Source organism: Acipenser ruthenus, chromosome 17, assembly GCF_902713425.1.
Source record: "Acipenser ruthenus chromosome 17, fAciRut3.2 maternal haplotype, whole genome shotgun sequence".
NCBI lineage: Eukaryota > Metazoa > Chordata > Actinopteri > Acipenseriformes > Acipenseridae > Acipenser > Acipenser ruthenus.
Window position 1 is genome coordinate 10,780,566 of NC_081205.1, and position 27,061 is coordinate 10,807,626.

A 27,061-nucleotide genomic window follows, 5' to 3' on the forward strand; every position below is an offset into this window, starting at 1 on the left:
ATAACTTCAGTGTGCAGGTAGCTCTGTTACCTTTACAGTATGAAGATGCAGAGGTTGGAGAAGAGATTTCTTGGTCTCATAGTCGTAGTTTTACTACTAATCGGAGCCTTTTTTTTTAAATATGAGGGAGATCTGGATTATCTAGACCGGTGAGTTACCTATGTGTGTGTGTGTGTGTATATATATATATATATATATATATATATATATATATATATATATATATATATATATATATAAACATTTAACAGTGATAAAGGCAGGAGCAGATTCATTTGTGTACTACCTATCTGTCTACTATCTGTTTTTTTTAGTTGTAATGATGATGTATAAACGAGATAAGAGTTCCTCACAATCCACTGTAGTGTGTGTGGCTGGGCTGGATCTAGACTGGATCTATCAGCACTATTTAATTTATGGGAGAAGGATACGTCACCTCAGTGTAGGGAGCAGAGCCTTTACTTTTGCTGTGAGGTGACGTTTTTTTCAGCGCGAGAAATATATTACTTTTAAAACGGGAAACATACAGAGGACTTGGATAATTAAAGACGGCGCTTTAAAGGCATACATATGTGGATGAGGCAGCGACAATCTTAATTTCACCACCATCAAAAATAAAACAAGGGAGCATATTAAATTATTTATGCAGGAGCCACTCTGCACAGCAAAGCAAACAACAAAACAAAAAAAAACTGACAAGTTTATTATTATTATTTATTTATTATTATTTATTATTATTGATTTCTTAGCAGACGCCCTTATCCAGGGCGACTTACAATCGCAAGCAAATACATTCAAGTGTTACAATACAAGTAATACAATAAGAGCAAGAAATACAATAATTTTTGTTCAAGTGTGACAAACCACAATTCAATAATACAGCAGATAATAGTGATAGTTACATCAGGATATGATTAAATAGTGATAGTTACATCAGGATATGATTAAGTACAAAATACTACAGGTTAAACACTTGGCAGATTACAATATTCTGAAGTACAGGATTAAATGCAGTAAAATAGGGGGCAGATAAGAGCAAAATAAAGCACATTTAAATGAAGGGTGATAGTGTCCCAGGATACAACAGAGGAGTTCTACAGGTGCTGTTTGAAGAGGTGAGTCTTAAGGAGGCGCCGGAATGTGGTCAGGGCAAGTGCGTGCCAGAGTGGAGATGTGCTGGGAATAAGAGAGGCAGGGGTCCAGGGTGACTCCAAGGAATCTTAGCGGAGGAAGAGGGAGAGAGTGTGGTAGATTCCAGAGGAACAGAGATAGAGAGATCAGAGGAGGGGGAGGAGGAGGGAAAGAAAAGGAGGTCAGATTTAAACGCAGTTTAAACGCAGTTAAAGTTTAAACGCAGTGGCTTTGATAAGCATACACAAAGACAGAACTAACACCGTGAATGCTGGAAAAAATATGGACATGTTTATAGCAAAGAATTAGCGCAGAGAAGCCGACTCTGGGTGTGCTAGCGAATGTTTCTACATTCGTCAGCTATAGAATAGCATAGCATAGCATTTGTTGCCATTTCATGCAATTTGTGTCCGAATCCGTAATTAACTGTCTGCAGATCTTATAAAACAGCTAGCCTTTAGGTAGGCTATTAAAGCTAAAGAAATACTTTATAGACAGCTGTTTAATATTCTTTATCAATAAATTATTTATCAATGTAAATGCTGTACATGGTCATTTTTCTTTTTGTTTTGTTTTACAAAACAAACACTCAAAGTGTTTTGAAGTAAAATAAACGATATTTGTGGGATCTCACATTCAGATAACAAGCTCGCTGTTATTATTATTATTATTATTATTATTATTATTATTATTATTAGTAGTAGTAGTAGTAGTAGTAGTAGTCGCAGTAGTAGTCGTAGTAGTCCTATTTAAGGGCCTAGTAGGCCGGACTACACCGACTGCCCAGTGGCAGCAGGTGCACCAGCCGCCCAAAGGCGGCCGGAGAAATAATTCAATTTAGCACCCCTAAAATAGGGGTGCCAACAAGGACTAGGCCTTAACTAATAAACAGAAAACCTGGTAAAAAGGACTGTAAATTAAATGTTTATAACAAAAGGGGAGGTGGAACAGAGCACGCCCCCCAGAGCCCACTGGTCCACAAAAGATGTCATGTCGCCAGCAGACTCCGCGTGGGCGTGCTCCAACTTAACCCGGGGTCGGGCGAGGGCCCTGAACATGGCCCCACAATCAAAGAGACCCTCCCCGATCATCTTACGCTTCCTGGTCTTGTAGATGGCGAGTCTAGCAAGAGCCAGGAGCAGATTCACGAGGAGGTCCCTCTTCTTGGTGGAGCCACGAACAGGGTGCCCGAAAATGAGGAGGGTTGGGGAGGAACAGATTCCTCAGCAGCAGGAAAAACGGCTGCAGCCTGGCGCACAGAAAATAAATATGAGCTACCGACTCGGACTAACCGCAGAAAGGGCATGCGGCGTCCGAGTCGGTAAAGTGACACAGGATCTCTCCTGACGCGAGCGCTCCGTGCAGGACCCTCCATCCCAAATCCCCAGCTCCCCTGGAGACCAGCAGGGAGTACAGGGCCTCCCACTGGGGAGTGACGCCCTCCGGTGGTCGGAGGGTCTCCCGCCAAGCGGTGTCTCGGCGGGAGTGGAGGGTGTGGAGCGTCATCGCGTACAGGATCCTCCTCAGGTTGTTCTCGAGGGGAGGCCGAGGGGGGGTTCGGGCCTTGGGTTCGATCAGCAGGACCGGAGAGCCGGGGGTAGGGGGGGGGGGATGGAAGATTTCTTAGCAGACTCCCTTATCCAGGGCGACTTACAATTGTTACAAGATATCACATTAGTTTTACATACAATTACATTATTTTTACATACAATTACCCATTTATAGAGTTGGGTTTTTACTGGAGCAATCTAAGTAAAGTACGTTGCTCAAGGGTATAGCAGCAGTGGGATTGAACCCACAACCCTCCGGTCAAGAGTCCAGAGCACTAACCACTACTCCACACTGCTATCTATCTATCTATCTATCTATCTATCTATCTATCTATCTATCTATCTATCTATCTATCTATCTATCATTGCTTTCGTATGACATAGAACATTGTCCTATAAAATTGTATATTAGAGGATAAACGACAAAGCTCTGCTGAATACAGTAACAACCAAGTGCTGATGGATCCATAACCCACAAAAGCAAATACTTCCTAAAATTAAATAAATAAAAAGTAGCTCCTACTTTTGTGATGTTCTAATTGTTTCCAAGTAACCTGACAAAGTTATCTGTGTTGCAGCTCTGGCCTCCCGTTTAACTTCAAGTGATTAAACCAGCATTTCATTTCAAAAGAGCAAGGAGTGTAAACAATACTTCAGAGTCGTTTTCAAGCAACAGCACAGACAGAAACAAATAAATGATATGGTACACAATAGGGCTGTCAATTAAGCCTCAAAATAGCAATCGATTAATTGGGCACACAAGTAAATATCGACGATTGTACCGCCCATATACATTTTGGCTCTCTCCCCGCGACGGTATTATTTTAATATCATTGCTGTTCAGTAAAAGCTTGTGCACAACAATTGAATACGAGAGGTAATTACGCGCTAGTAGCGTCAGGAGAGAAAAATAAAAAACAACAACACAAGTTAGAATTTTAGACCCGAATAGACACGTTTTCTTTGTTTTGACTCGGTACTGATCAAATAAATTCCTGGATGGGACAAATAACATGACAACGAACGTGTTGCAGATATGGACTTCATTAAAGAATGCTGGATGCCCTTGGGTCACTGAGTTTTGGGACTGTTTCTAATCGGTGTCCACAGCTGTATAACTTGGCAAAGCTTTGCCTTACACTTCGTTGCTTTTACCTATAAAACGCCAGGTCTGGCTGTATTCAGGAAAGGCTGCTTAGTTTCTTTATGGTCTGCTGTGTTTTCCGATCGGAGTTCCATCTGCGACTTGGTAAGTTGGCCGTGCCGCTTCACCCAGTGCAATTTAATTTATTTGCTTAATGGTTTGTTGATTGAACGTGCTTTTTAAGCTTTTTGCCTCCTGTTTGCTTTTTGCCTCCGTTTGTTTAGGACGGGCATGTCTGTCTGTGTGCACCGTCTGGAGGTATTCTTTGTGTTTGTGTGTGTCTCTCTCTATATAAACATTGTTAGTTATTAATCTTGAGGTTGATGTTTTTGATACTGTACACATTTTAAATGGCACGCATAATTGTGCTGAAGTGGAAAGTAAATATTAACGTGATAAACATTTACATTGCAGACTATTTTATATTATTTATAATGACTTTGCCGAATAGAAACCGAATACGAGTGTTTCCAAAGAGATTCCTAAATACTGTCTTTCAGCTATTCGTAGAAGTACTTGCCGACTGTCTTAATAAAACGAATTTTGTTTAAAACTAACGAAAGTCGTCCATATTGCTATTCATAAAATGATCTGAGAATACCGGCGACTGTCTCAACGCACTTTATGAATGGGTATCCATCATTAATGGTGAGAATAGTTATTTTATTATTATTATTTTCGTTTTGTTTTGCAACGCCTACAAACACATTTCCATAGGGACACATAACATTTCCATTCTTAACTGCAGGACCAAAAAATAAAATAAAATAAAATAAACAAAAACTAAACAAAAAGCACTGTAGGAGGACATTTGAATAATACTGTAATTCTCTAATAATAATAATGAGTATATATTTATATTAATACAGATTTGTTTTCAAAATAGGCAGTGTTAATCACGGGTATGTCAAACTGTATAACAGAGCAAGTGTAGTAATAAAATAGGTCTTTAAAAAAAACAGTCTGCCGAGGCTGTCGTTAGTTTAGACTTGACTATAGAAAGCGTTTAATAACTCCTAGTTATCGACAGCATTTTGCTGTCTTTCACTCTTATGAATAGCAGGTTGAAGCTCAGTACCGATGAACTATATGCTAATGAGGTAATCGTTAACCTTTCTCTCAGTTTGTTAAAAACATGTCTTCATAAACGAAAATCGCTGGGGCTTAACAATGCATCTGAATGATCTCTTATGAATAGCAACTGCCGTTAAATAGGTGGCTGTGGACGAAATCCGATCATGTACTCCTGTTTTCTCATTTCGACAGGCGTTGACCCTTTATGAATAGACTCCTTAATTTGGTGCATGCGTCCAAAGACAAGTAATTAAGTTTTAACAATGAATCTGTGGAAGGTGAGGAATTCACTGTCACATGAGACAGAAATTTGCAGTGCTAAACACCACTTGGGTGCACTATTTGTTTATGTCCACAAGGTGGCACTGCTGTCCTATTCCCAGCAATGATAGAAGACTTCACAGAGTACCTTGGGTACACACACAGGTGCACGAAACAATAATCAAAACAGAAGGTACATAGAAAAAGAGAAAATAAAACACTATTAACAAAACTACAAAATAAAGGTGCTGCACTATGCAGCGTTTCTCCAACTGTCGCTACCCGTACTGCCCGAGACTCCGTCCTACACTCCACAGTTCCCTCAACTGCTTCGCTTAAAACTATACTTTCGGGGGTCTGCTCAAGGTTTCCCCGCTACTACTATATTTCTTGTCTTTTCTTGTTTTGTTGTGTTACATGTGGCTGCACTGTTCTCCGTCCGTCCGCAAAGCTTCCACTGGCTCGTGTACGTCCTATAGGGGCAGATCTGAGGGAACAACAGAGCGTTATTTGTAGGTTCAGCAATACCCCAAGGCCCGCCTCTCAGCCACTCGGAGAGAGGGAAATCCAACACACCCTCTTCCCCACCTCTCCGTGTCATCGCCATGACTGACAGGCGGATCTTACGAGGCTGCTGCCCTCTTCCTGCAGCACCATGCATACGTCAGGCAGTCAGCACAGATCTCCCGTTACAGAATCCTATAGGTATTCTGTTTTAAAACAGCAGTTTGTCAGTCCCAGACTGTTGTGAAAAAGTATATTTATTGCAAAAGCATTTTATTGCAACTCTGATACCATTCAGTGAGTGAAAATTGTAGAAGGGGTACAGTTTTTTTTTTTTAAAAAGGTTGAAAACCCCTGCTCTAGATAACATTATTATCATGTAAAAACTACCAATTTTAATATATATATATATATCTACAGACGTGCTCAAATTTGTTGGTACCCTTACAGCTCATTGAAATAATGCTTCATTCCTCCTGAAAAGTGATGAAATTAAAAGCTATTTTATCATGTATACTTGAATGCCTTTGGTATGTCATAGAATAAAGCAAAGAAGCTGTGAAAAGAGATGAATTATTGCTTATTCTACAAAGATATTCTAAAATGGCCTGGACACATTTGTTGGTACCCCTTAGAAAAGATAATAAATAATTGGATTATAGTGATATTTCAAACTAATTAATTTCTTTAATTAGTATCACACATGTCTCCAATCTTGTAATCAGTCATTCAGCCTATTTAAATTGAGAAAAGTAGTCACTGTGCTGTTTGGTATCATTGTGTGCACTACACTGAACATGGACCAGAGAAAGCAAAGGAGAGAGTTGTCTGAGGAGATCAGAAAGAAAATAATAGACAAGCATGGTAAAGGTAAAGGCTACAAGACCATCTCCAAGCAGCTTGATGTTCCTGTGACAACAGTTGCAAATATTATTAAGAAGTTTAAGGTCCATGGAACTGTAGCCAACCTCCCTGGGCGCGGCCAAGAGGAAAGAGCTGAAACTTGCAGTCTGGAGAAGGCACCCATCAAACCTGAGACAGCTGGAGCAGTTTGCTCAGGAAGAGTGGGCCAGACTACCTGTTAACAGGTGCAGAAGTCTCATTGAGAGCTACAGAAAACGTTTGATTGCAGTGATTGGTTGTGCAACAAAATATTAGGTTAGGGGTCCCATCATTTTTTTTCATGCCATTTTCATTAGTTTTCTTATTTACAATATTATGTTGAATAAAAAATCAAAAGCAAAGTCTGATTTCTATTAAATATGGAAGAAACAATGGTGAATGCCAATTACTTTGGTCAGTTTCAAGTTATTTCAGAGAAAATTGTGCATTCTTCGTTTTTTGTGGAGGGGTACCAACAAATTTGCGCACGTCTGTATATATATAATACATATGCAGTATTTCTACAAATAAATGAATGCAATTTAACAACTACACCAACATATTGAAGCAGGATATATATTAGGGGTTTGAACACCCCCCTCCCCCCGAAATGAATTATTCAAGGACGTGGAGCAATAAACAATATCAGCCATGTGCAAAAATCTCGATCCCTCACCAGCACCCCTACCTTTGACTGAGGAACCATGTTCAGGATCCTTGTCACCAGGGAGGGTCTCTTTGACTGCGTAGTCCACTGGTGACATGATGGCTTTTGTTGACCAGTGCGCTCTAAGTGGCATGCTCTGTACCGTGTATTTTGGTTCATTATTACAGTTGAACATTTAATTTACAGTATGTAAACAGTGTTTTTGTTTTTAAATTAGTTAATGGACAGTCTTTGTTAGCACCCCCTTTTGTTTAGGAGGTGCTAAGTAGAATTATTTTTATCAGCTATGGCATTGGCCATACCACCTTGAATAAGCCTAATCTCGTCTGATCTCAGAAACTAAGCAAGGTTGGGCTTGGTAGTACTTGGATGGGAAATCACCTGGAACACCAGGTGCTGTAGAAAGCTGATATAGTCCCCCTACTGGACATTAAATAGGACTGTTCCACCAAGAAGAGGGACCTCCTGGTGAATCTGCTCCTGGCTCTTGCTAAACTAGCCATTTACAAGACCAGTAAGTGCAAGATCACCAGGGAGGGTCTCTTTGACTGCGGAGCCATGTTCAAGGCTGTGGCCCGGTCCTGGGTTAATTTAGAGCATGCCAATGTGGAGTCCACTGGCGACATGACTGCTTCTGTGGGCTCTAAATGGCGTGCTCTGCATAGTTACTTTTGGTTTATTTTTGAATTTATATATTTCATTTATAGTATTTAAACCATTTTTTCCCCCTTTAAAATTAGTTAGTTGCCAGTTTCGTTTAGGGGTGTGTGACAGCAAAAGAATGAACCTTGGTTATAAATGTCCTTCCTGGCCTGTGACGGCGCTGTCTAAAGGAAACAGAGTGCCCCGGACTGGGTGGTCTGACAGTTCATTCCAGGAAAAGGTGGAAGTCGGCTATCTAGAAAGGGAGTGGGGCTACGGTACACCAAGTCATCGCCCCAGAAGGGAAGTGATGTGGCAACCACGGATTGGAGGAGAACTGGTTAAATGGCACACAACCGCTCTAATTTCAGTGCTTGGGCACCGATGAAATGATCTCTTTTCTTTGTTGTGTCAAGGCAATAAGTCGTGGTGAAATCAAATATTTTTTTCTGCGTCTTCAAGCAGTGTTGCCAATTTAGCAAATTTCTCACCAAATCTAGTGACTTCCAATAATGACTTCCAAGTGAAATCCAATAATGCCCCATCCCATTTGAATACACAAGGAACTTCAATGCATCCTTTGCTTAGCAACGGGCTCAGCAACCACAAACCTGTTCCCAGTGGAGACCATATCGCCCCCCCCACCCCCCCCAGCATTCCTGTTCTTCCAGATTTAGGACTACACCACTGTCATGATATGGTTCTGTAACATGAACTCCCGCACACATGGCACAAACCTTGGCCACAAGGAGGTCCTCCAGCCTGCCATCACACTGGATTCCAGCAGATCCAATTATGTTTGTTATTTATTTATTTTTTAAACTGCAGTCCTGCTCTGGGTCACAAGGGGCACTATCACACTTCCAACACCACATGTGACATGGTAGCATCACGGCCCAGGCTGGCTACCGGCAAGAATTAGACCCAGCCACAGAAAGCGGCAGTTTTAAGCGCATGTTTATTTAACAAAATAACAGAAAACACAGGAACAAAAAAGACATGGCACAAGGGCCAAAATAAAAGGTTTAAACAAAATAATAACTATGTGTAGGCTGGGCATTAGCCTTCGCTACCACGTTCACAAACAATATAAAAATCACAGCACAAACACTCATCCAACAAACAAAGGGTTTCTGCATATTTTTATACATGTGGCCACACTTATGATTGCTGGCAGGGACAGATTTAACCCCATCCTAGCCAACCTTACATTCCCACACACACACTATTTACAGCAGGACTTCTGCTCTGCCACAATCGCATAAACTTTTTTGGGGTCGTTAGAAACTCCTCCATAGAACTCTAACTTGCATAAGCTGTACTCACATTGTGCCTTGTTGAGGGTGAGATTCCTTACCTGCAGTCTCTTAAATACAGCCTTCAAGCTCCTGTGTTGCTTTCTCTCTCTCTCTCAACACAACAGTTCATAACTGCCTAAAAAAGCTAATCTCATCTCGTCATTACTTTTTATAGTGCATGCATATGTTGTTTATGGAAATATTGTAAAATATTCATTTTAATTTCCCCTTTCCACCATTAAAATAGGTATGTCATGGTGGCTCCCATTTCAAAAAACCAAGACAAAACAACTTTAGGAGAAAAAGCAGCCGCTTCTTTAAGATCTACAGTGATGAGCCTGGAGCCCCCTCTCAAACCCACTGTGGAAAAGCAAGCCACGCCTGTGAATGTGCCCAAATCTATGACAAAGAAGTCTACCGTAGAAAAGCTAAGACCACAGACCCCAAAGAAGCCCTGGAGGATCGAGGACTTTATACTCTACCCCAAGTGGGACATAGAGGAGGACTACCACCGGGACCCTTCTGCAAAAAAGACAGTAAGAAAAGTGTTGGCTTGATGGTTCTTACAAATTCTTATTTCCAATGTAAAATACAGTGATGTTCTGTAAGGGTGATGGGTGTAAGGAAAATGCATAAGAAAAGCAGATAACTGTAAGATGATAACTGTAAGAAAAAAATCAGCACTCCTGTATGCTTGTTGGAGCTGGTGGCTTTTATTAACTGGTCATGGTGGTTTAAGAGCTGGTAAAGCTTGTTCAACACTGTCAAACAATCATTTAAAAATCCCTTTACTGTAAATCTCTAAAGGCAATCAATTGTTGTCTATACACCTTAAAGTGAGCATGTCAATGCGGTTAACATGCTCACTTTATACCAGCTGTTTATAAAAGTCACCAACTCAACAGTGTCTCAAGTGTCTACCGGTACTGATGTTTTATATATTAAAATAGGGGCTCCCTATTCATGAAATTGAACACTTAAAATGAGGGGTGTGCAGAGAAACCATTACTCATAATCGTACTCGGAAAGCAACACTACAGATGCTCTCATGATGTCACTAGGAGGAGTGACAGGGCCGAATGCAGGAAGAGCTATGAAATTTTCACTCTGACAGTGACTTGACAAGTTTGGTATGATTAATATTGTTCCACGAATCAAAAAGCATCATGAGATGGAAATACACATCCTAATCTCCTGTAATCCTGTTAAGTCTCGTGTTAATTATGCTTATCGCATAACTTCAGAACAAATAACGCAGAGCCAATGAAACTCATATAAGATAATGTAACAAAAGTGCACCACTCAAGGTTTGTTGCCCCTTTAAAAACAGACCCAGGACACAGGAAATGGAGGTTTAAAGCGCTATTGCGCTATTTTTTTAAATAATAACAAAAACAAAAATAAACAAAACAAACACCTAGCTCGTTCTTATTTATTTCTTAGCAGACACCCTTATCCAGGGCGACTTACAATTGTTACAAGATATCACATTATTTTTACATACAATTACCCATTTATACAGTTGGGTTTTTTTTACTGGAGCAATCCAGGTAAAGTACCTTGCTCAAGAGTACAGCAGCAGTGTTCCCCACCGGGGATTGAACCCCCGACCCTCCGGTCAAGAGTCCAGAGCCCTAACCACTACTCCACACTGCTGTTCTTGAGCACTAACGAAACACCACACAGGAACCTAACTATAAAACAGGACAGCTAAGCTGTTTACCTGTAACACAAAAACAAAAGATTCAAACAAAACAAAACCAGACAGGTTTCCACTACCTTTTCTTGTCATTCACTTGTGCACCCTAACAAGCAGACTTTCCACATAGCAGCCTCAAACAGACTGTCTGCTTTCTTTAAATACCCTGCACCTGATAGGCAGGTGCAGGGGATCATTACTAATTAAACAATTAACAAAATGAAATTAAACAATTAAACAAATGAAGGCTTTTCAGCCTGTGACCTTCTGGGAGATGCAGTCCTTTTGTTTCCCCCAGGACTACACTCTCACAATAAAAACAAAACAAAAACAATAACCAGGGCACAGAGTGATATCAATGCTTTTCCACAACTGTCAAAAGTATGTTATTAGGAATTTCACAACATACCTCTGAATTCTCAAAACAGGGGAATATGTTTTTACTGTACATTCTGTATAAATATAAATTACAAGTACAATGTGTTGAGATATACACATCTCCAGACTATCGCTGATAAAACCACTGAAATGTCAACATCAAGCAGAACTCTGTGTAGCTTATGGTGCTTAAGATTATAGAATAATATCCTGCTGCTGGAAAGTATTTTAATACAAAGGTACTTCTCTTATTATAATTATAGCAGCTACAACCTCTCTCTGAAAATGGCATTGATTTTGAGTTAAAAATGGTATATCTTTTACCAGACATACAGTATTTTGTTTTAAATTAAAGTTGTACAAATGTTGCTGAAGTTTTATTAATATTACAGTGAAACTAGTGATTCTGATGATCGCATTGTTTTTCCGAATGTATAATAAAATAGTCGGTTGTTTGTGTGCAAAAAATAGCAGGCTAAACAATACAAGTTTAGATGCCCTGAATGGCTTTCTCTTGTTTGTTCATTTTCTTATGTTCTTATATTCTAATATATAAATCACTGGATTTTTACATGGATTTTTTTCACAACAAACTGTTGCAAACTTTATTTTGGTGTAAAAGACCTTGATAATTCTATTCTGTGGGGTTTTGAAAATTAGTACATTTACTGGACAGAAGTATCTTAACACTTACACAGTTGACATTTTAGGAATTTCTCCTTTCCAACCTTATCTCACATCCCTAACCTGCTACATTTTCTCAATGTTTCTGTTACAGACCTGCCCAGAGTCTATAAGGTCCAGGTCTGCTGAAATTGATTGGTTTAAGCAGCTCTTCATCCCTGACATCAGCCTCTTCATGCACAAAGAGCACTTTAATGATGAGGAGTGGAAGAGGCTGGAACATTTCAACCCTCCGTATGGATGGATGGGGACTAATTACACAGGTGAGGAATGAGCTTGGAAATGGTTCCGTCACACCTAGGGCCTTCCTAGGGATGGTCTATAGTCATACTACCTTGATTTGCCCACTTGGTCTTGGTTAGTACGTTGATGGATGACCTGCATGAAATACCAGGATCTGCAATGCATGACGTTGTCACGATTCTGAGATTTCAGATTTCATATGTACTCTTTTTATTTGCTCAGCACACACTCTTAACTCAGGGGAGACTCTTAACTCAGGGGAGACGTTATGAGGACAGTGTTCATGCACTGGACCCACAATATATCCAGATAACTTTTAATAATCAAGAAATTCACACAGACTCATGTATTAAAATTTTTACGAATCAGAGTATAATTAGTACTCATTCAGTTTATTAACGGTTAAATATTGGGATTTCAAAATTCCCCCTAAATTGAAAGTAATTCACGTATAAATGAGCTCCACCTTTGCTGAGATTAATCCTGCTGTGGTGGAATTGCTTGGGCGCAGCAAACAATTCACACTGATCAGCCGCTTCTGATCAGATCTTAATGAACGAATAGCTAATTTATCGATAGAGCAACGAGATGATGATGCAATTGTATTTGTAGAATAATATGGGCGATTTAATTTCAACAAACAGAAAAAAATAGTGACTGGCTGCAATTCATTCTTAGTATAATACAATTATTTGACGCGCATGCCGGTATTTAAGCACCATTCTTAATTGTAGCTAAGGATGGTTCATTTACACTTTCATTTATTTCGATTTAGGGGCAAGTTTGAAATCCTGTTCTGTCTCACAGCGTCCGGTTAATCTGGAGCCACATGGTAACCCTACGTTATGTGTGCGTGCAAACACTATTTTTATATGTGTTATATATGAGAGATGTTTTTAATATGTGACATCATCTCTAATTGATTATATTTAAATTAAAAGTATGTGTTTCTCTTAACCCCATATTGTGTTTCAGTATGTTTTTAATGAGTCAGTTTTGATTCCGTATACTAATGTCTAACAGAGTATTTGACAAAAGATTGCCTCATACAATATTCAACTCAATTAGTTTCATTAGGTTTAAGTGGTTACTAATTTTCATTACAATTATTTATTTCTCAGCAGAAGCCCTTTACCAGGCTCTGACCTGTATCTGACTCTGAAAATCTGCTTCTGCAAGCAGTGCAAGAAGGCCCCCTCCTTTCTTTCATAGCCCTTACATCTTGATAAGAAAAGAGGCCCCCTTCTCAATGCTGGGCAGCAGTTTCTACCAAAGAACCACGTTACAATGACTCCATATACCAGCATTAATAACCTTAATACAGTGGATTAATAACAAGGTACATTATAGTATATTATTACAAACTAACACAAAGAACATAGCATAATACCTTTATATTGTGTAATTTAATGGATATTATAATGTCTAAATACTTAAAACATATTATTAATCCTATGAAATCAAATTGATATTTTTAGTTTCAAATATTGTTCTGTCTAAAAAAGGGTTAATCATTTATTTTACTAATTTGCAATACCTGGCCTTTGTGTCTAATTTCTATTTCCCTGACCATTATAAACTACAAACAGTGTCAGTTAGCACTTAACCTCTTTTAACTATAAATGGCATTATAAGATAGACTTTTAATTAATTCACTTCAGTTTAACAGTCGCTCCTAGAATTTATAATATCACTGTATTTCTTTGGTGATGCCCTCTAAGATTTGAATGGACGGTCCAGTTTATAAAATCCAAATACAGGCCAGTTTTAATTCATTAAACCTTTATGGTATTATAATGACTGAACTAAGTTTGACCCTGTCCTTTGTTCATACAAAATCCAGATGAAACAGGTTTTTCTTAGGACCTTGGCTGTTATGTTTTAACGTTGATTAATATGTTGCAAAGAATCCCTTTCTAATCTTGTCTTTGAAAACATAAATATAGGTGGGATTAACATCCACTTTTTTAGCCGAAATTGTGCCTTTTATCAAACATCATGCTTTCTGAAGATAAGACATACAAGCAGTAAATCGTTATTCTATATTTTCTTAAAAACTCCAAGGTTGTCTAAATACTTAATTGATGTCTTGACAAAACAACGATTGGACTGACCTATTTCATGGAGCAAGGGAGCCATCTACTGGCGATACAAGGATACTCTCTCTTTATCCTTCCTTCAAAAAAAAACCTAACCCTTTATTTTTTATATCAGAAAGTACATTTCATATTTGAAATCGTCTAGTACATGTCCAGCATATCCGCACGTTCCCAGCAGGATTCAAACTCTGTACCAGGTTCAGCTCTAGTTGGTTCTGCAAACACCATAACAGGTCCCTTGAGCCAAAGTCTCTCATCACAGGTGTGGATACTTAGACACGTTTAACTGTACATATTATTTCTATACATTTCATTTTGTTCACATGGAGTCACTTTGCAAGGTATGCCCTCCATCCAGAATACTGAAGGAGGGCAAAACTCACTGTTGTTCATATTTTCAGGCACCCAATTACTTATAACAGTATAGCAGCGTCTTTTGGAGAAATTATATTTATTAAGAATTAGGGCTGTAACGAAGTGTACCTTTTGACCTTCGAAGGTTCGGCACACATTACCGAAGGAAGGTTCAAACATTCGATGGTACTCATTTGCATAACTCACTGGTGACATCACCATAGCTTTTTGTTTATATTTGATTGAAAATCCTATTATTTTACAAGTAATCTATATAAATGGAATAAAACATTCCCATGTAGTTTAAAAATATGTTATATAGAACAGTAATCATGTTTTTATAATTTCAACAAAAATAAAAATACGCATTGTTTATTTACACGTAATTGAAGATGTTTGTGATACATACAGTAAGCTTAGATTGCACAACTGCAGTGGACTGAAGCAAAACAAAGCTTTATTTAACAGTCACCGTTCCAAGCAGGTTATCAGTCACATTTTACTACTGCTAAAAATATTAATACTACTACTAATAATATGAACTTACACTTGTCAAGTGACCTTAGAGAGAGATTAGTTATATCTCCAGGATACGAGTCGCTTGCACAGTTTTGCATTCAACTTTTTTTTTTGGTTGTCTGGGCATTTAACAAAAAAATCCCAAACAGCAGAGAGGTTTTGAGACATTTCTTTCAATACAGCTTACGCTAAACAATGCTTTGCTGTCATGTACACTAGATATTCAGTACATATTTTACTGAAGCACTACAACCGCTATAACTACAACCGCTATAACTATAACTACAACCGCTATAACTATAACAAGGAGGCTGTGTGGTCCAGTGGTTAAAGAAAAGGGCTTGTAACCAGGAGGTCCCCGGTTCAACTCCCACCTCACCCACTAACTCATTGTGTGACCCTGAGCAAGTCACTTTACCTCCTTGTGCTCCGTCTTTCGGGTGAGACGTAATTGTAAGTGACTCTGCAGCTGATGCATAATTCACACACCCTAGTCTGTAAGTCGCCTTGGATAAAGACGTCTGCTAAGTAAACAAATAATAATAATATTTAATGCTTAGCAACCTACACGTAGTTGTCCTATGTTTTTTCCGTTGGTCTTGCGTTTTTTCGTTTTATGTATCACTACAGACCCACATCTAAATCGATTATTTGGAAAAAGGAAGAAAACCCATTCACAGCAATTTTCTTTCTAAAATCAGGAAATCTCTGATGGTGGCCGCTCTATCCAAATCCAGCAGATGAAATGGCTAAAGAAATCCACCCGGTATCCTGTTTTATCCTACCGACATAGCGACTCTTCAATGTCGACCTTCCATATCAGCCGCAGCAGTACAGTACTCGATCGTGCAGCTACTGTATCCAGTATTCTGACTGCTAGAGAAATTTCCAGTGCGTCTTTGTAAAGATTGACAAGTTCACAGAATCCTGAAAACTGTTTGTAAAGGTATTTTCTTTTCTGTTGCAATCCAGTACTCAAGCAGCAGCAGTGCCGCTCCCCCAGCTGGTTCAAGCCGCCGACATTTTACTCTCAGTCTGCGTTACAAGATCCAGTAGCACAGATTAGCTTTCTCCTCTTTTATAATCAAAATAATCTTTATATCTGGTACCAGCTACTATCAAATCCGATTTGTCAGGAATTCAACACCAATGTCTATCACTTCTCCAACTATACTATCAATCCCAGTTGTTCGTCTCCTCTTGCGAGGAATTTACAAGTGCTCTCAGTTTCCACCTTCTCGCCTGGCTGTCTCTATAGTCATTCTAGGCAACTTGATTACTTCCTCCGTCAAGGCTGCTTTTCTCCATTTGACGATTTAACTATGGAAATCATATGCCTAACAGTATTTGGGGGTTTTGAGATGCTCCAAATATTTAGTTCCTTCTATTTCCAGCTTTCCTAGTCTACGTGTCCGCTGCAGTAACCTGAACCTCATTCAAGATTCCTATTTCATCTTATTCCTTCAAATTTCAAAAACGGATTGGCTGCACAAAGGAGAATGTTTAATGTTTTCTCTCTTTTCTTCTTTTCTACATGCATTTGTGGTTCTCCTTTTTTCTTCTCATAAACATCTTCAGTGGGGAACCGGGGGTCCATCCTTTCCACTTTCTCCAACCCTTTGTTAAGCATCGCTTCATTTACCTCATAGAGGAGGGTTCTCCGTGAGTCAGAGGGGACCCCCGGCCAAACCCCTCCTTTAACATGCATGATTCCTTATCGTCTTCTCTTCTCATATAATGTGTTAGCTTGGTTTATATGAATAATATGCTTTTCTTCAACATTTTAACAAGAATGATGTCAGCCTGCTAAAATTATTAAACATCCTGACCGGATCCTGCAATAGGTCATTTAGCAAAACTACACTTTGTGGTAATTCTTCAGAAGAACATCACCAGACCACAACTGTCTGCTCGTGATACTGCAGTTCCAGGCAACACCATGGTCTTCAGTTAACGGAAAGTCTGTTAAATGTTAATCTCGAAGCACAATCTTCTTATTTTAGCAGTTCCCAAAAAAATTCAATGTGTTGTTATTCTAAAAAAAACAGTTAGTTGGAAAGTACAGTGCAAAATTCAAAATTATGCAACTCACAATGTTGGGGAGAAATTTGTTTATGTGTTTAACTTCACTTAACTAATTCGCAAACAAGGTAAAATACTATTTGATGGGTGATTGAGTGTGTGAATGCTTGCAATCAGTCGAGATGGCATTTAGAAATTTTGTATTTTCTAATGCTGACAGAACAGCAGTCCAGTGCACTATTGCAGGAATGATTTATCTTGCAAGGTACTCCTTGTTCACCCAGACCTGTGTGCAGCAGCTGGTTAGTTGAGAGTTCATAATGCTGCAAAGATCACAAGACATCAGTGATGTGGCCGCCACAGGACCTGCACTATTGTTCTAAGGTGACCTCCTTTGGTCTGAAATCATGTTACTAGTCTTGAGTATTCATTTTCTGTGTCCTGTTCATTTTTCTTTAGAAGTCAAACAGGCTGTGGAATTGATACCTAGGCCAAAGGAACAGAAAGTCCTGCTCAGTCCCAAGAGGAATGACGGTTGTATCCGCTGTGCTGCTGTTGGGAATGGAGGGATCTTGAACGGCTCTCGGAAGGGTGCTGAAATCGACTCGCATGATTACATATTCCGGTACGAAGTGCTCTAAAAGCTCAACCAAGACTATATTATCTCATAGAACCATCAAAAACTTAATTATAAATCTTATTGATCACCTGAGCTTGTCAGCTTCCATGTGTTCATTGTTCCATTAGTAGATGCCCTCTAATGCTAAAAGGACTTAGACTCTTGAAGCTCACTTTAAACAGTGACTTAAATTATAAACTCTCTAAAGTAATCCTGTTCAGAATATAATGGGCCTTATTTCCAAAGCATTTACACCAGTCTTTAATTAACTGCTATTTTTTTTAAAGGAGAACAAGTCATGTTAATGTTACAAAATAGTTCTAAAAAAAGTATTTGAAAATTCTATTTAAAATTAAATAGAAAATGCTGCTTTGTAAATAGTTAAATATATTCCAGCCCATCCTTTATTAAAGGTTTGCATATGATTATGGTCTGTTTCATGAAAAATATCTTATATAACATAATACAAAAAAAAAAAAAAAAATAGAAAGACGTAGGTTTATTTATTTATTTATTTATTTATTTATTTTTAATTGTAATTAATTAAAGACTGGAGTAAATGCTTTGAAAATATGGTGCAATATGTCTTCATCCACAATGTGTGTTTTTTTTTTGTATCAGGTACCTTTTTTCATTCTGTGGATGTATGTTATGGTAGTCTGCATTTTCATGATGCTAGTGTCCATGACAGGGATGTACGTTACTGATATATACCTAAACAAGCTTAATATCCTATCAATCAGGAGAAAAGGAGCAACTTCCATAATGCCAAGCACAGCCTGGTTTATATATATGGGGTGGGGCACTCTAATAGGATAATAAATATTGGGGGAAAATGAACAAAACTAAAAGGGTTTAGAAAGACTTTTGCTGTAAATGATTTGAAATGCCTGCCAGTCATCTAATGTTCTAATGCAGAATAGAAACACAGTTGACGAGTGTTTAACAAAAGCACACTTGTCTCTCATTTATCAATCATGGATTTGTATTATTATGCAGACCAATTTTTGAAAATGTATTTTATTAATAGAATAACTCAATTTGTCCTTTTTAGCGTCACCTAGCACACACTGTTTATATTTATATAAATACGCATATAGACCGATGTGTTTGTGTTCCTGCAGTGTGAACGGGGCTGTTATCAAAGGCTTTGAAGATGATGTTGGAGTGAGAACCTCATTTTATGTCCACACAGCTCAAACCATGCTCTCGTCTCTCGGGGATTATAAGGAAGGTTTTACCAACGTACCCATGGATAAGGTAAAGATCGAGACTTGATACTAAAAACTTAAGGTCAGATATTCAAATGAGATGCGAGTTTCGTACAGGCGGAGTTTCAATCCAGTCTTGAGAAAAAGTTGTGCCTGAGAGTGAAATTTAAAACGGGCATTGCAGGAGAAAAAAATACTCTTGCTTTTTTTTCCTCAAGTCTGAAGGCTGCAGAGTTGAGAATAATTATGCAAGTCCACCTACAAGTGCAAAAGTCAAAAAATGCTTTCCACAAATCATAATGTTGGGGACAAATTGGTTGCACTTGTCTGACAAGTGTGATTGAGTGTGTGCATGTTTGTAATTGGTCAATATGGCATTTTGAAATGTGTTATTTTGAATGCTGACTGAACATCAGCAACAACAAAAAACTAAACTTTAAACCTAAAAAAAACTTTAAAATAAAAATAATGAAACCTGTGTGACAAGTTTGTTCTCATCCATGCAATAATGACATTTGAAAAATAAAACACTACTGCACTATCGTTGAGTTCACAAAGCTTTGTTTAAATAAAGTTGTTTAGAGCGAAAAAATGAAAATGCAAGCATAGTTGCTTAAAAGTTACATAAATTCGCAAAATCGTTGAATATCTGGACCAATAAACTTGACTTTCCGGATTTATATAATAAAAGGGTTCTATTTAAAAGCTTAAACTCATGGGTTATTTTAAGACTTTTTTTTAGGTCTAGTATTCATGAGAAAACATCAAGAATCTGAAACTATAATGTTGATGCCTTTGTGTGGGATATACCATTTATATATTGAGAGTGACATTGTGGGGGCTGGAGTTATCCTACAGGTCCAGCTTTTCATTATATGTCAGACAGAGGGAACCAAACCACCTTTTAAATCAGACTGAAAGAGCAGGCTGGTATGGGCATGCAATATGATCTGATGTTATCTGATGTATTTGTTTTGTTAATAATAGTTTAAAAGCATCCCTGTCACCTCAATACAGCTCAAGAATGATGTCTACTCCCACATATGTCTGGTCCTCCAGAGAGTCGTTATTAAGATGGCCCCCTGATTCTGGAAATAAAACTGCTATTCATGAATCGTGTCGAGGCTGTTAAGGAGTTTAAACAGTGATTTATAAAACTGTATTTCATACATAGACTCTCTTTAGTGAACCATTCTTTATTTAACTCAGAAGTTAAAGGTTAGGGTCTAGTTTAATATACCTTTCTGGGATATTCATGGCAAAGAGCAAAGACATAGTCATACGTTAACAAAACTGTCCGTTTTAACTGTGCTGGGAAATAACCCTGGATTGAGACTCTGTGAGCTATACTGAGGCCATAGGGGTTCATTAAACACAAGCGATAGCAGAACAATGATACAAGTAATCATCTGTAGAATGATGCTGAATGCTGCAATTGTGTGCTGCTTTAAAACAGACTCTGTTCACTTTGCCTTTTGTAGGAAATAAAATACATCATGGTTACAGAAGATATGAGGGATTACCAATGGCTAAGAGCATTACTGCTGAATACTACGGTTTCCAGAGGACCCTATCTTGAAATGAGGTAAGGTTATTATTGTTTCTTTATGAAAATAATATTTTTTAACCCTTTACACTCCAAGCATTTACATTAATTGGTTCCCCCCTTGTAAAAAAATGTTATGTCCTAGATGCATTATTGTTGTATAAAATCAAAAGACCAAAGTTTCCTTTCATATTATGAAAGTTATCTGGAATAAAAATGCTTCAGAGACTCTTACAGATATGAAAATGTGGAAAAAAATAAAAACACAGATGTTGGGATGTATACAAAATTTCAGTCCAATAGGACAAAAAAAAAAAGAAATACGAAAATAATGTGCGAACATTAGTGTTTTTCAGATTTTTACCAAAAAAGTGCCTTACAGAACATAAGTAACAAAGTAACTATATACAAGAAAGAAATCAGTATATATACATGTGTTTTGTAAAGGATAAAAACCTTATTTGTTGTGCCATTTAGAAAAACAGTTTCTGTCAACAGTTCTATACAGAGGCACAATCACAGCTTTTACACTTCCAAGGCGTTCTGATGTTCTTCGCTTCTGTTCTTCTGCAATAAGCACAGTTTTGTGAAGCAGTCTCACCTAACTCTGTAACTGGCTCTGGCAAGTGATGTATGTCATAGGCAAATACCTGTGATGCTGTCTGCATGGAATGCAGTTCAACTGCCAGTTCAAAACCCAAAGTTTCCAAAATAGCTCACAGATCTCTTTGTGTAGAATGAATCTATTTACAGTAACAATATCAACAAAATGAAACAACAATGTTTTGCAACATTTTTTGTAACATCGTATTACCCTGCTTGTTTGTGTTATCACAATTTCTTTGGACACTATCTGGAAAAAAAACAAATTGAAATAAATCAGAGTGGTCTTCACGGGTCTACCCAGACCCGAGGACTTGAGACCCGGGTCCAATTGTGTTTACTCAGTAATACACAAACTGTCGATTACACTTAAAGAGGCTCTCTTTGGTACTAAAAATAATTGTTTATAATTCCTGTTGCATGGATTGGCTTCCCCCAGTAGCACATGACATGGCTTGCAGAGCGCACCTGCAGTCACGTGACCCATATCGAAGGGGTTTCTTTTAGATCATTCTTAAAAGTCAGAGTAATGGATTTGTTGATGAAGGACGTGAAAGAGAAACTTAAGAAAAACGAATTCCATGAACAAAACCTCACAGAAAAATGCAAGTCTGCAGTGTGGGAATCATTCGTTGTTATTGTGGACAAAGAAGGGAAACAAGTTTTGCAAAACACAAATTTTACATCTCAATTCCATTTGCTCCTGTATTAAGTTTGTAATAAAAACACGCATTTACAAGATCGTTCATTTGATTTTCACATAACATATTTATCTTTGTAACTTTTGCACAAACATATTATATATTTAATGTTACAGTCCTCTGTGTAGGTTCATGATGGAATAAACAATGTCTGTAGTTCAGCCAGATTTCCAGGTTGACTGGATAAAAAACACAGCTTTAATACTGTATCTAGTCAGTGCATATACTAAGCTGGGGAAAGGAAAAGCGTTCCGCTGTTTTTTTTTGGGCCGGGTCAATAACAAGAATTTTATGTCGGGTTGGGTAAATAATTGTCAGTTCGTGTTCAGGCCGGGTTGATTAATTTTGACCCATGAAGACCTCCACTGTTGTTCCTCATAGCATCCAACTGGTCCAACAGGTATTTGCACACTGCCTGGGACTGTAGGTGTGGATGGGTCCTCTTCTACATTTCTCAGCTCCAGTCTGGGTCTCTGTAATTATATGTGTAAAACAATCACATTAGATAACTTATTACAAATTATTTTGGTTTTGTAACAATTGTATATTTACCAAGTACTATCCTGGGATTTACAAATTGAGATCCTGACATTTTTGGCAACACACAATTGTAACGTCATAATCATTATTTACTGTGGCAAATAAGTGCTAAGTAATAATAATATAATTAGAATTAAAATAGCACACCAATAGATAAAATAAAAAAAAAATGTTACTTAGAACTCTGATGAGACATTGATTCCCTGAGAAATGGCCTCCTCCTCTTCGTCAGATGATGGCAAATAATTGTCAAAATGATCCCTTTCTGACTGGTGAAAAAGCATTTCTGACACTTCTGCTTTAAATTCCTGTATTGAAGTACCAGCTTTTGTTTTCTGGGCTTGTTTTGAAGCCATATTTTTAAAATAACAAACTAAGTTCTCTCTCACTGAACCCTGTTGTTCGATTGCCTGTATATTCCTTATATGACAACCTGTGGTGTCTTGGTTAGGCTTGATGAATAGTGAAGCCTCGTCTTTCAAACAAGACCAGATCTGTCGATTTCCGATGTTCCAGCCTGAGCTATTGAAAGGAATGTAAATGGGTGCCGGAGGTCGCAGCTCAAAGGAATATCCACAAGAAACTTAGGGTTAGGGTTAAGTGCCGAGCTCAGGAAGTGAAAGGTGGGAGTGCATTGCAAGTGCCCTGGAATCATCTGATGCCCCGAGGACAGTATCTAGTGGATAGTCCTTTCCGCTGCCCAGCGGTCAAAATACAATGAGGTGGAAGTGGTTTGCTTGTGTAACTTTCTTCATGTGTTTTTTTTTTTTTGTTGCTTAGGCCAAGGTCGTATTTTGGGACGGATTTCACACCAGAAAACTATTTGGTTGCTCACCCTGATTTTAACAGATACATTAAAAACAGGTACATCTTTTTTGTCTTTATGTGTCTTTCTGATCTTGTGGTGACATACTTTTCAAAAACACTTTTTAACCACTATGTACCTGAAGATTTTAAAATGATTTTGTTCTGTTTTAATGATTAATATATATCATTACAAAAATGATATGTGTGTCTAAGTATGTTCTGTGAGAGAGACAGATAGAGAGGATACATCTCCAATGTTTACTGAGCGGTTATTTGAATGTGTGACTAGCCAAATATCACACAAGACCCAGAGCTACTATAGTGTTCTGTCCAAAATGATTTTAATAAACAGATTTGTAAATACAAACCACAATGGAATACAGAAAAATGACAATGGTGTATAGATACAATATTTGGCCTCTCTCCGGCTGGGCTTATCGCTCTATAGATATTTTGGGGTGATTGAAGACCCCCACATATATAACACTATGTAATTTTTGTTCCTGGGTAGTAAGTGTTATTTCCTAATTGCTTATGCCTCAAAAGTATAGAAAATGGCTATTATTCCCCACAAACTTTGCTTTTGTGACCAGGACAGTGATATTTTGAAATTTACCTATTTCCAATGAGAAAACGGGCGAATGTGTCTTTTCGTTCACATAAAGTCAGAAAAAAACAACATATGAATCCAAATTAACATGTATTTATACTAAAGTAATACAAAAATGACTACAAATGATTTAGAAGTGAGTAGTTTTTCGAGATTTACGATTATACTGTAAATCACTTTCACGAATCAGCCCCAAATGTAGTCTCCCATCATGTTCTCGTTATACTGTCCTTGGTAGCGGCGTTCAAAGTCCAGTATATCCTGGTGGAAGCGCTCGCCTTGCTCCTCCGAGTACGCTCCCATGTTCTCCTTGAATTTATCAAGATGAGTATCAAGGATATGGACTTTGAGGGACATCCTATAGCCCATTGTGCCGTAGTTCTTCACCAGAGTCTCAACCAGCTCCACATAGTTTTCGGCTTTGTGATTGCCCAGGAAGCCCCGAACCACTGCGACAAAGCTGTTCCAAGCCGCTTTCTCCTTACTAGTGAGCTTCTTGGGGAATTCATTGCACTCCAGGATCTTCTTTATCTGTGGTCCGACGAAGACACCGGCTTTGACCTTTGCCTCAGACAGCTTAGGGAAGAAGTCTTGAAGGTACTTGAAGGCTGCCGACTCCTTATCTAGAGCTCTAACAAATTGTTTCATAAGGCCCAATTTGATGTGCAGTGGTGGCACCAGCACCTTCCGGGGTTCCACCAGTGGCTCCCACTTGGTGTTGTTCCTCCCCACAGAGAACTCGGTCCGCTGTGGCCAGTCCCGCCTGTGGTAGTGTGCCTTGGTGTCCCTGCTGTCTCAAAGGCAAAGATAGCAGGGAAACTTGGTAAAACCGCCTTGGAGACCCATCAGGAATGCCACCATTTTTAAGTCTCCTATGACCTTGATGCCATCTCAGAAAAATGCAGATATGTATCCACTTAGGCAGCTGGAACTAAACTGAACTGGTGGGCTTAAGGCCCCTGTATTTATACTACTATTTATATTACTGGAAAGTTCTAGAAAGTTCTAGAAGTTACTCCAAGTTTACTCAGCACTGAATCTATCGGGAATGTTCTGGAAAATAGGTAAATTTCAAAATATCACTGTCCTGGTCATTTTCTATACTTTTGAGGCATAAGCAATTAGGAAATAACACTTACTACCCAGGAACCAAAAAAAAAAAAAAAAAATTGTTACACGGTGTAATCCTGGGGGCAGCTTTAAAGGCGGATAAGTGGGAGGTGAAGGGACTGGCTTTCATCCCAAACTATCCCTAACAAGCACCATATCTTTGCCTTTTTTCACTTGTTTAGTACAGTAAAACCTGTCTAATCCAGCCCCTCTGCATACCAGCACTGTCTAATCCAGCACAATATTCCGGTCCCAAGCAACGCTGGATTGGACAGGTTTTACTGTACTGTAAATGTTCATTGGCAATGGCATTTAAGTATTTTTTCACAGACCACAGCCAGCTTTGGACTCAAAATATCAGAATTATGATACAAACTATTCAGGATTAATAGGTAGCAGGATGTTGTAAGGAGGCATATGTTGGATATGTTGTGTGTAGATGTGTTGTGGTGTTTGCTGAGTAGCAAGTGAATGGTTTGGAAGTGTGGGAGATGGAGCTGCATTATTTTATAGGGACCCCCTGATATTTACTCACAGACCACAAAGGCTGGGAACCTCTGCTACTGTAGAAAGTGACTCAGAGCTGTTTCATCTGACTTGCAGGTTCTTGAAATCAAAAACTGTTGAAGGAATAGATTGGGCCATCTACAGACCAAGCACCGGAGCCTTCGCTCTGCTCCTGGCTCTGCACCTCTGTGATGTTGTAAGTACGATTGGGAATGGGGGATACCCTGGTTCCTTGGGTCTGCTGAGATACACAAACACAGACAGCTTAGTCATTGTATTATACACTATCCTCCAGAAAACTGGGACAGATAACCAAATGTAGAATTTACTTGTCCCTCGCCTTGCTTTCTAAAAATAGAACCCCAAAACACACATATACCAACTCGCTGTTCTGAACCATTTCTTTATTTATCTCTACAGGTCGATGCCTATGGATATATCACAGAAGACTATGCCAAATATCCAGACCACTACTATGACAAGACAAAGACAAAAACTGTGTTTTACGGCAATCACGACTATGCATTGGAAATCAAGGAGTGGAAGAAACTGCATGATACTAAAATCATGAACCTGTATCAAGGGAGATAGAGAACATTCCTATTGACATTTTATTAGATACGTGTTTATAAGGAAATCTGCTGTGGCAGGTATATCCATTACAGAAAACCATGTGTTTTTTGTTAGATGGTAGAAAACTGTTTTAAAGTTTGCAAAAAAACCTGCTCAAAGTGAATAACTAGTATTTACGTAGATTAACACTTGCTATTTTTTATAATAAAAAGTCACCCGTGACTTTTTGAGATATGAATACATGTACCATGCTGTGAAGTTATATAACACTAGAAGGTTTTAAAGTAAAATACATTTGTATGTCTTGTTAGAATTCATGTGAACTAAGCTTCAAATATCACTGTCATTGCTTTTTAATGGTCCACTTCCTTCATGGTGTTTACAATCATTGGGGTAGTTCTGGGTTCTGTTCCGATATTGAGTTATTACAATTTTTTTTGTATAAATTTAGAATCTCCAATTATTTTTACCCCCAATTTTCTCCCAATTTAGAATGCCCAATTATTATTATTTTTCTGCTTCACTGCGGCGATTCCCCATACGGCTCAGGGACCTGAGGCTCAGTGGGCGTCCTCCGATCCCACGAGCCAATCGCGTCTTTTTACACCCAGGAACTTGAGAGCGGATGTCCGCAGGCTACCGGCCTCTGGAGCACAAAGACCAGTCCAGAAAATCTCCGTCTGACTCAGATGAAGAAATTCTCTTGTCTTCTGGCCCTCTTCCTTCAACAAATAGTCCAGTGCCACTTTTTTTTTTTGGCCCATCGACAAACTTTTTCAAAGTCTTTTCAAAAAGGATTGCCCATTGAAGCAGGGTGTGATCATCCTGCTGTAATTTGTTTCATATTGCAATTCCATCAGACGAGCCTGTCTGTCCTCCTCAAAGACTCAGCAGAAATCCAAACTAGTCAGTTCACGTGCCGCCCCCGCTACTTTGCAAGCTTCTCTTCTCCATTTGTGTCTTTGTTTCTTTTTTCAGGTCGACATTGTCAATACCTTTTAGAATTTTGAATGCTTGAATCAGATCACCGCATAGTCTTCTTTGTTCAAGACTGAATAGATTCAATTCTTTTGGCCTGTCTGC

The 27,061-nt window shown here is 38.6% G+C and overlaps 1 protein-coding gene across 2 annotated transcripts; it reads left to right on the plus strand.

Annotated features, from left to right (window-relative positions):
• On the plus strand, window positions 1-26,305 carry LOC117423268 (alpha-N-acetylgalactosaminide alpha-2,6-sialyltransferase 1-like). Of its 2 annotated transcripts, none has more exons than XM_034038795.3 (9): window positions 1-149; window positions 9,401-9,689; window positions 12,009-12,177; window positions 17,611-17,776; window positions 18,895-19,030; window positions 20,463-20,566; window positions 23,152-23,235; window positions 25,502-25,601; window positions 25,826-26,305. In XM_034038795.3, exons 1-9 carry the CDS (start codon window positions 40-42, stop codon window positions 25,994-25,996), a joined length of 1,329 nt encoding a protein of 442 aa, XP_033894686.3. In that variant the 5' UTR covers window positions 1-39; the 3' UTR covers window positions 25,997-26,305. The 2 variants fall into 2 exon arrangements, with proteins under 2 accessions (XP_033894686.3, XP_058845946.1); XM_058989963.1 differs by lacking the exon at window positions 1-149 and adding an exon at window positions 3,295-3,930.
• Window positions 26,306-27,061: the final 756 nt, after the last annotated feature.

Coding starts and splice junctions, on each gene's coding strand:
- LOC117423268 (XM_034038795.3), top strand. CDS start 40: ATGAAGATGCAGAGGTTGGAGAAGAGATTTCTTGGTCTCATAGTCGTA. Junction 9,690..12,008: donor ACCCTTCTGCAAAAAAGACA/GTAAGAAAAGTG, acceptor TTTCTGTTACAG/ACCTGCCCAGAGTCTATAAG. Junction 17,777..18,894: donor TCGCATGATTACATATTCCG/GTACGAAGTGCT, acceptor GTGTTCCTGCAG/TGTGAACGGGGCTGTTATCA.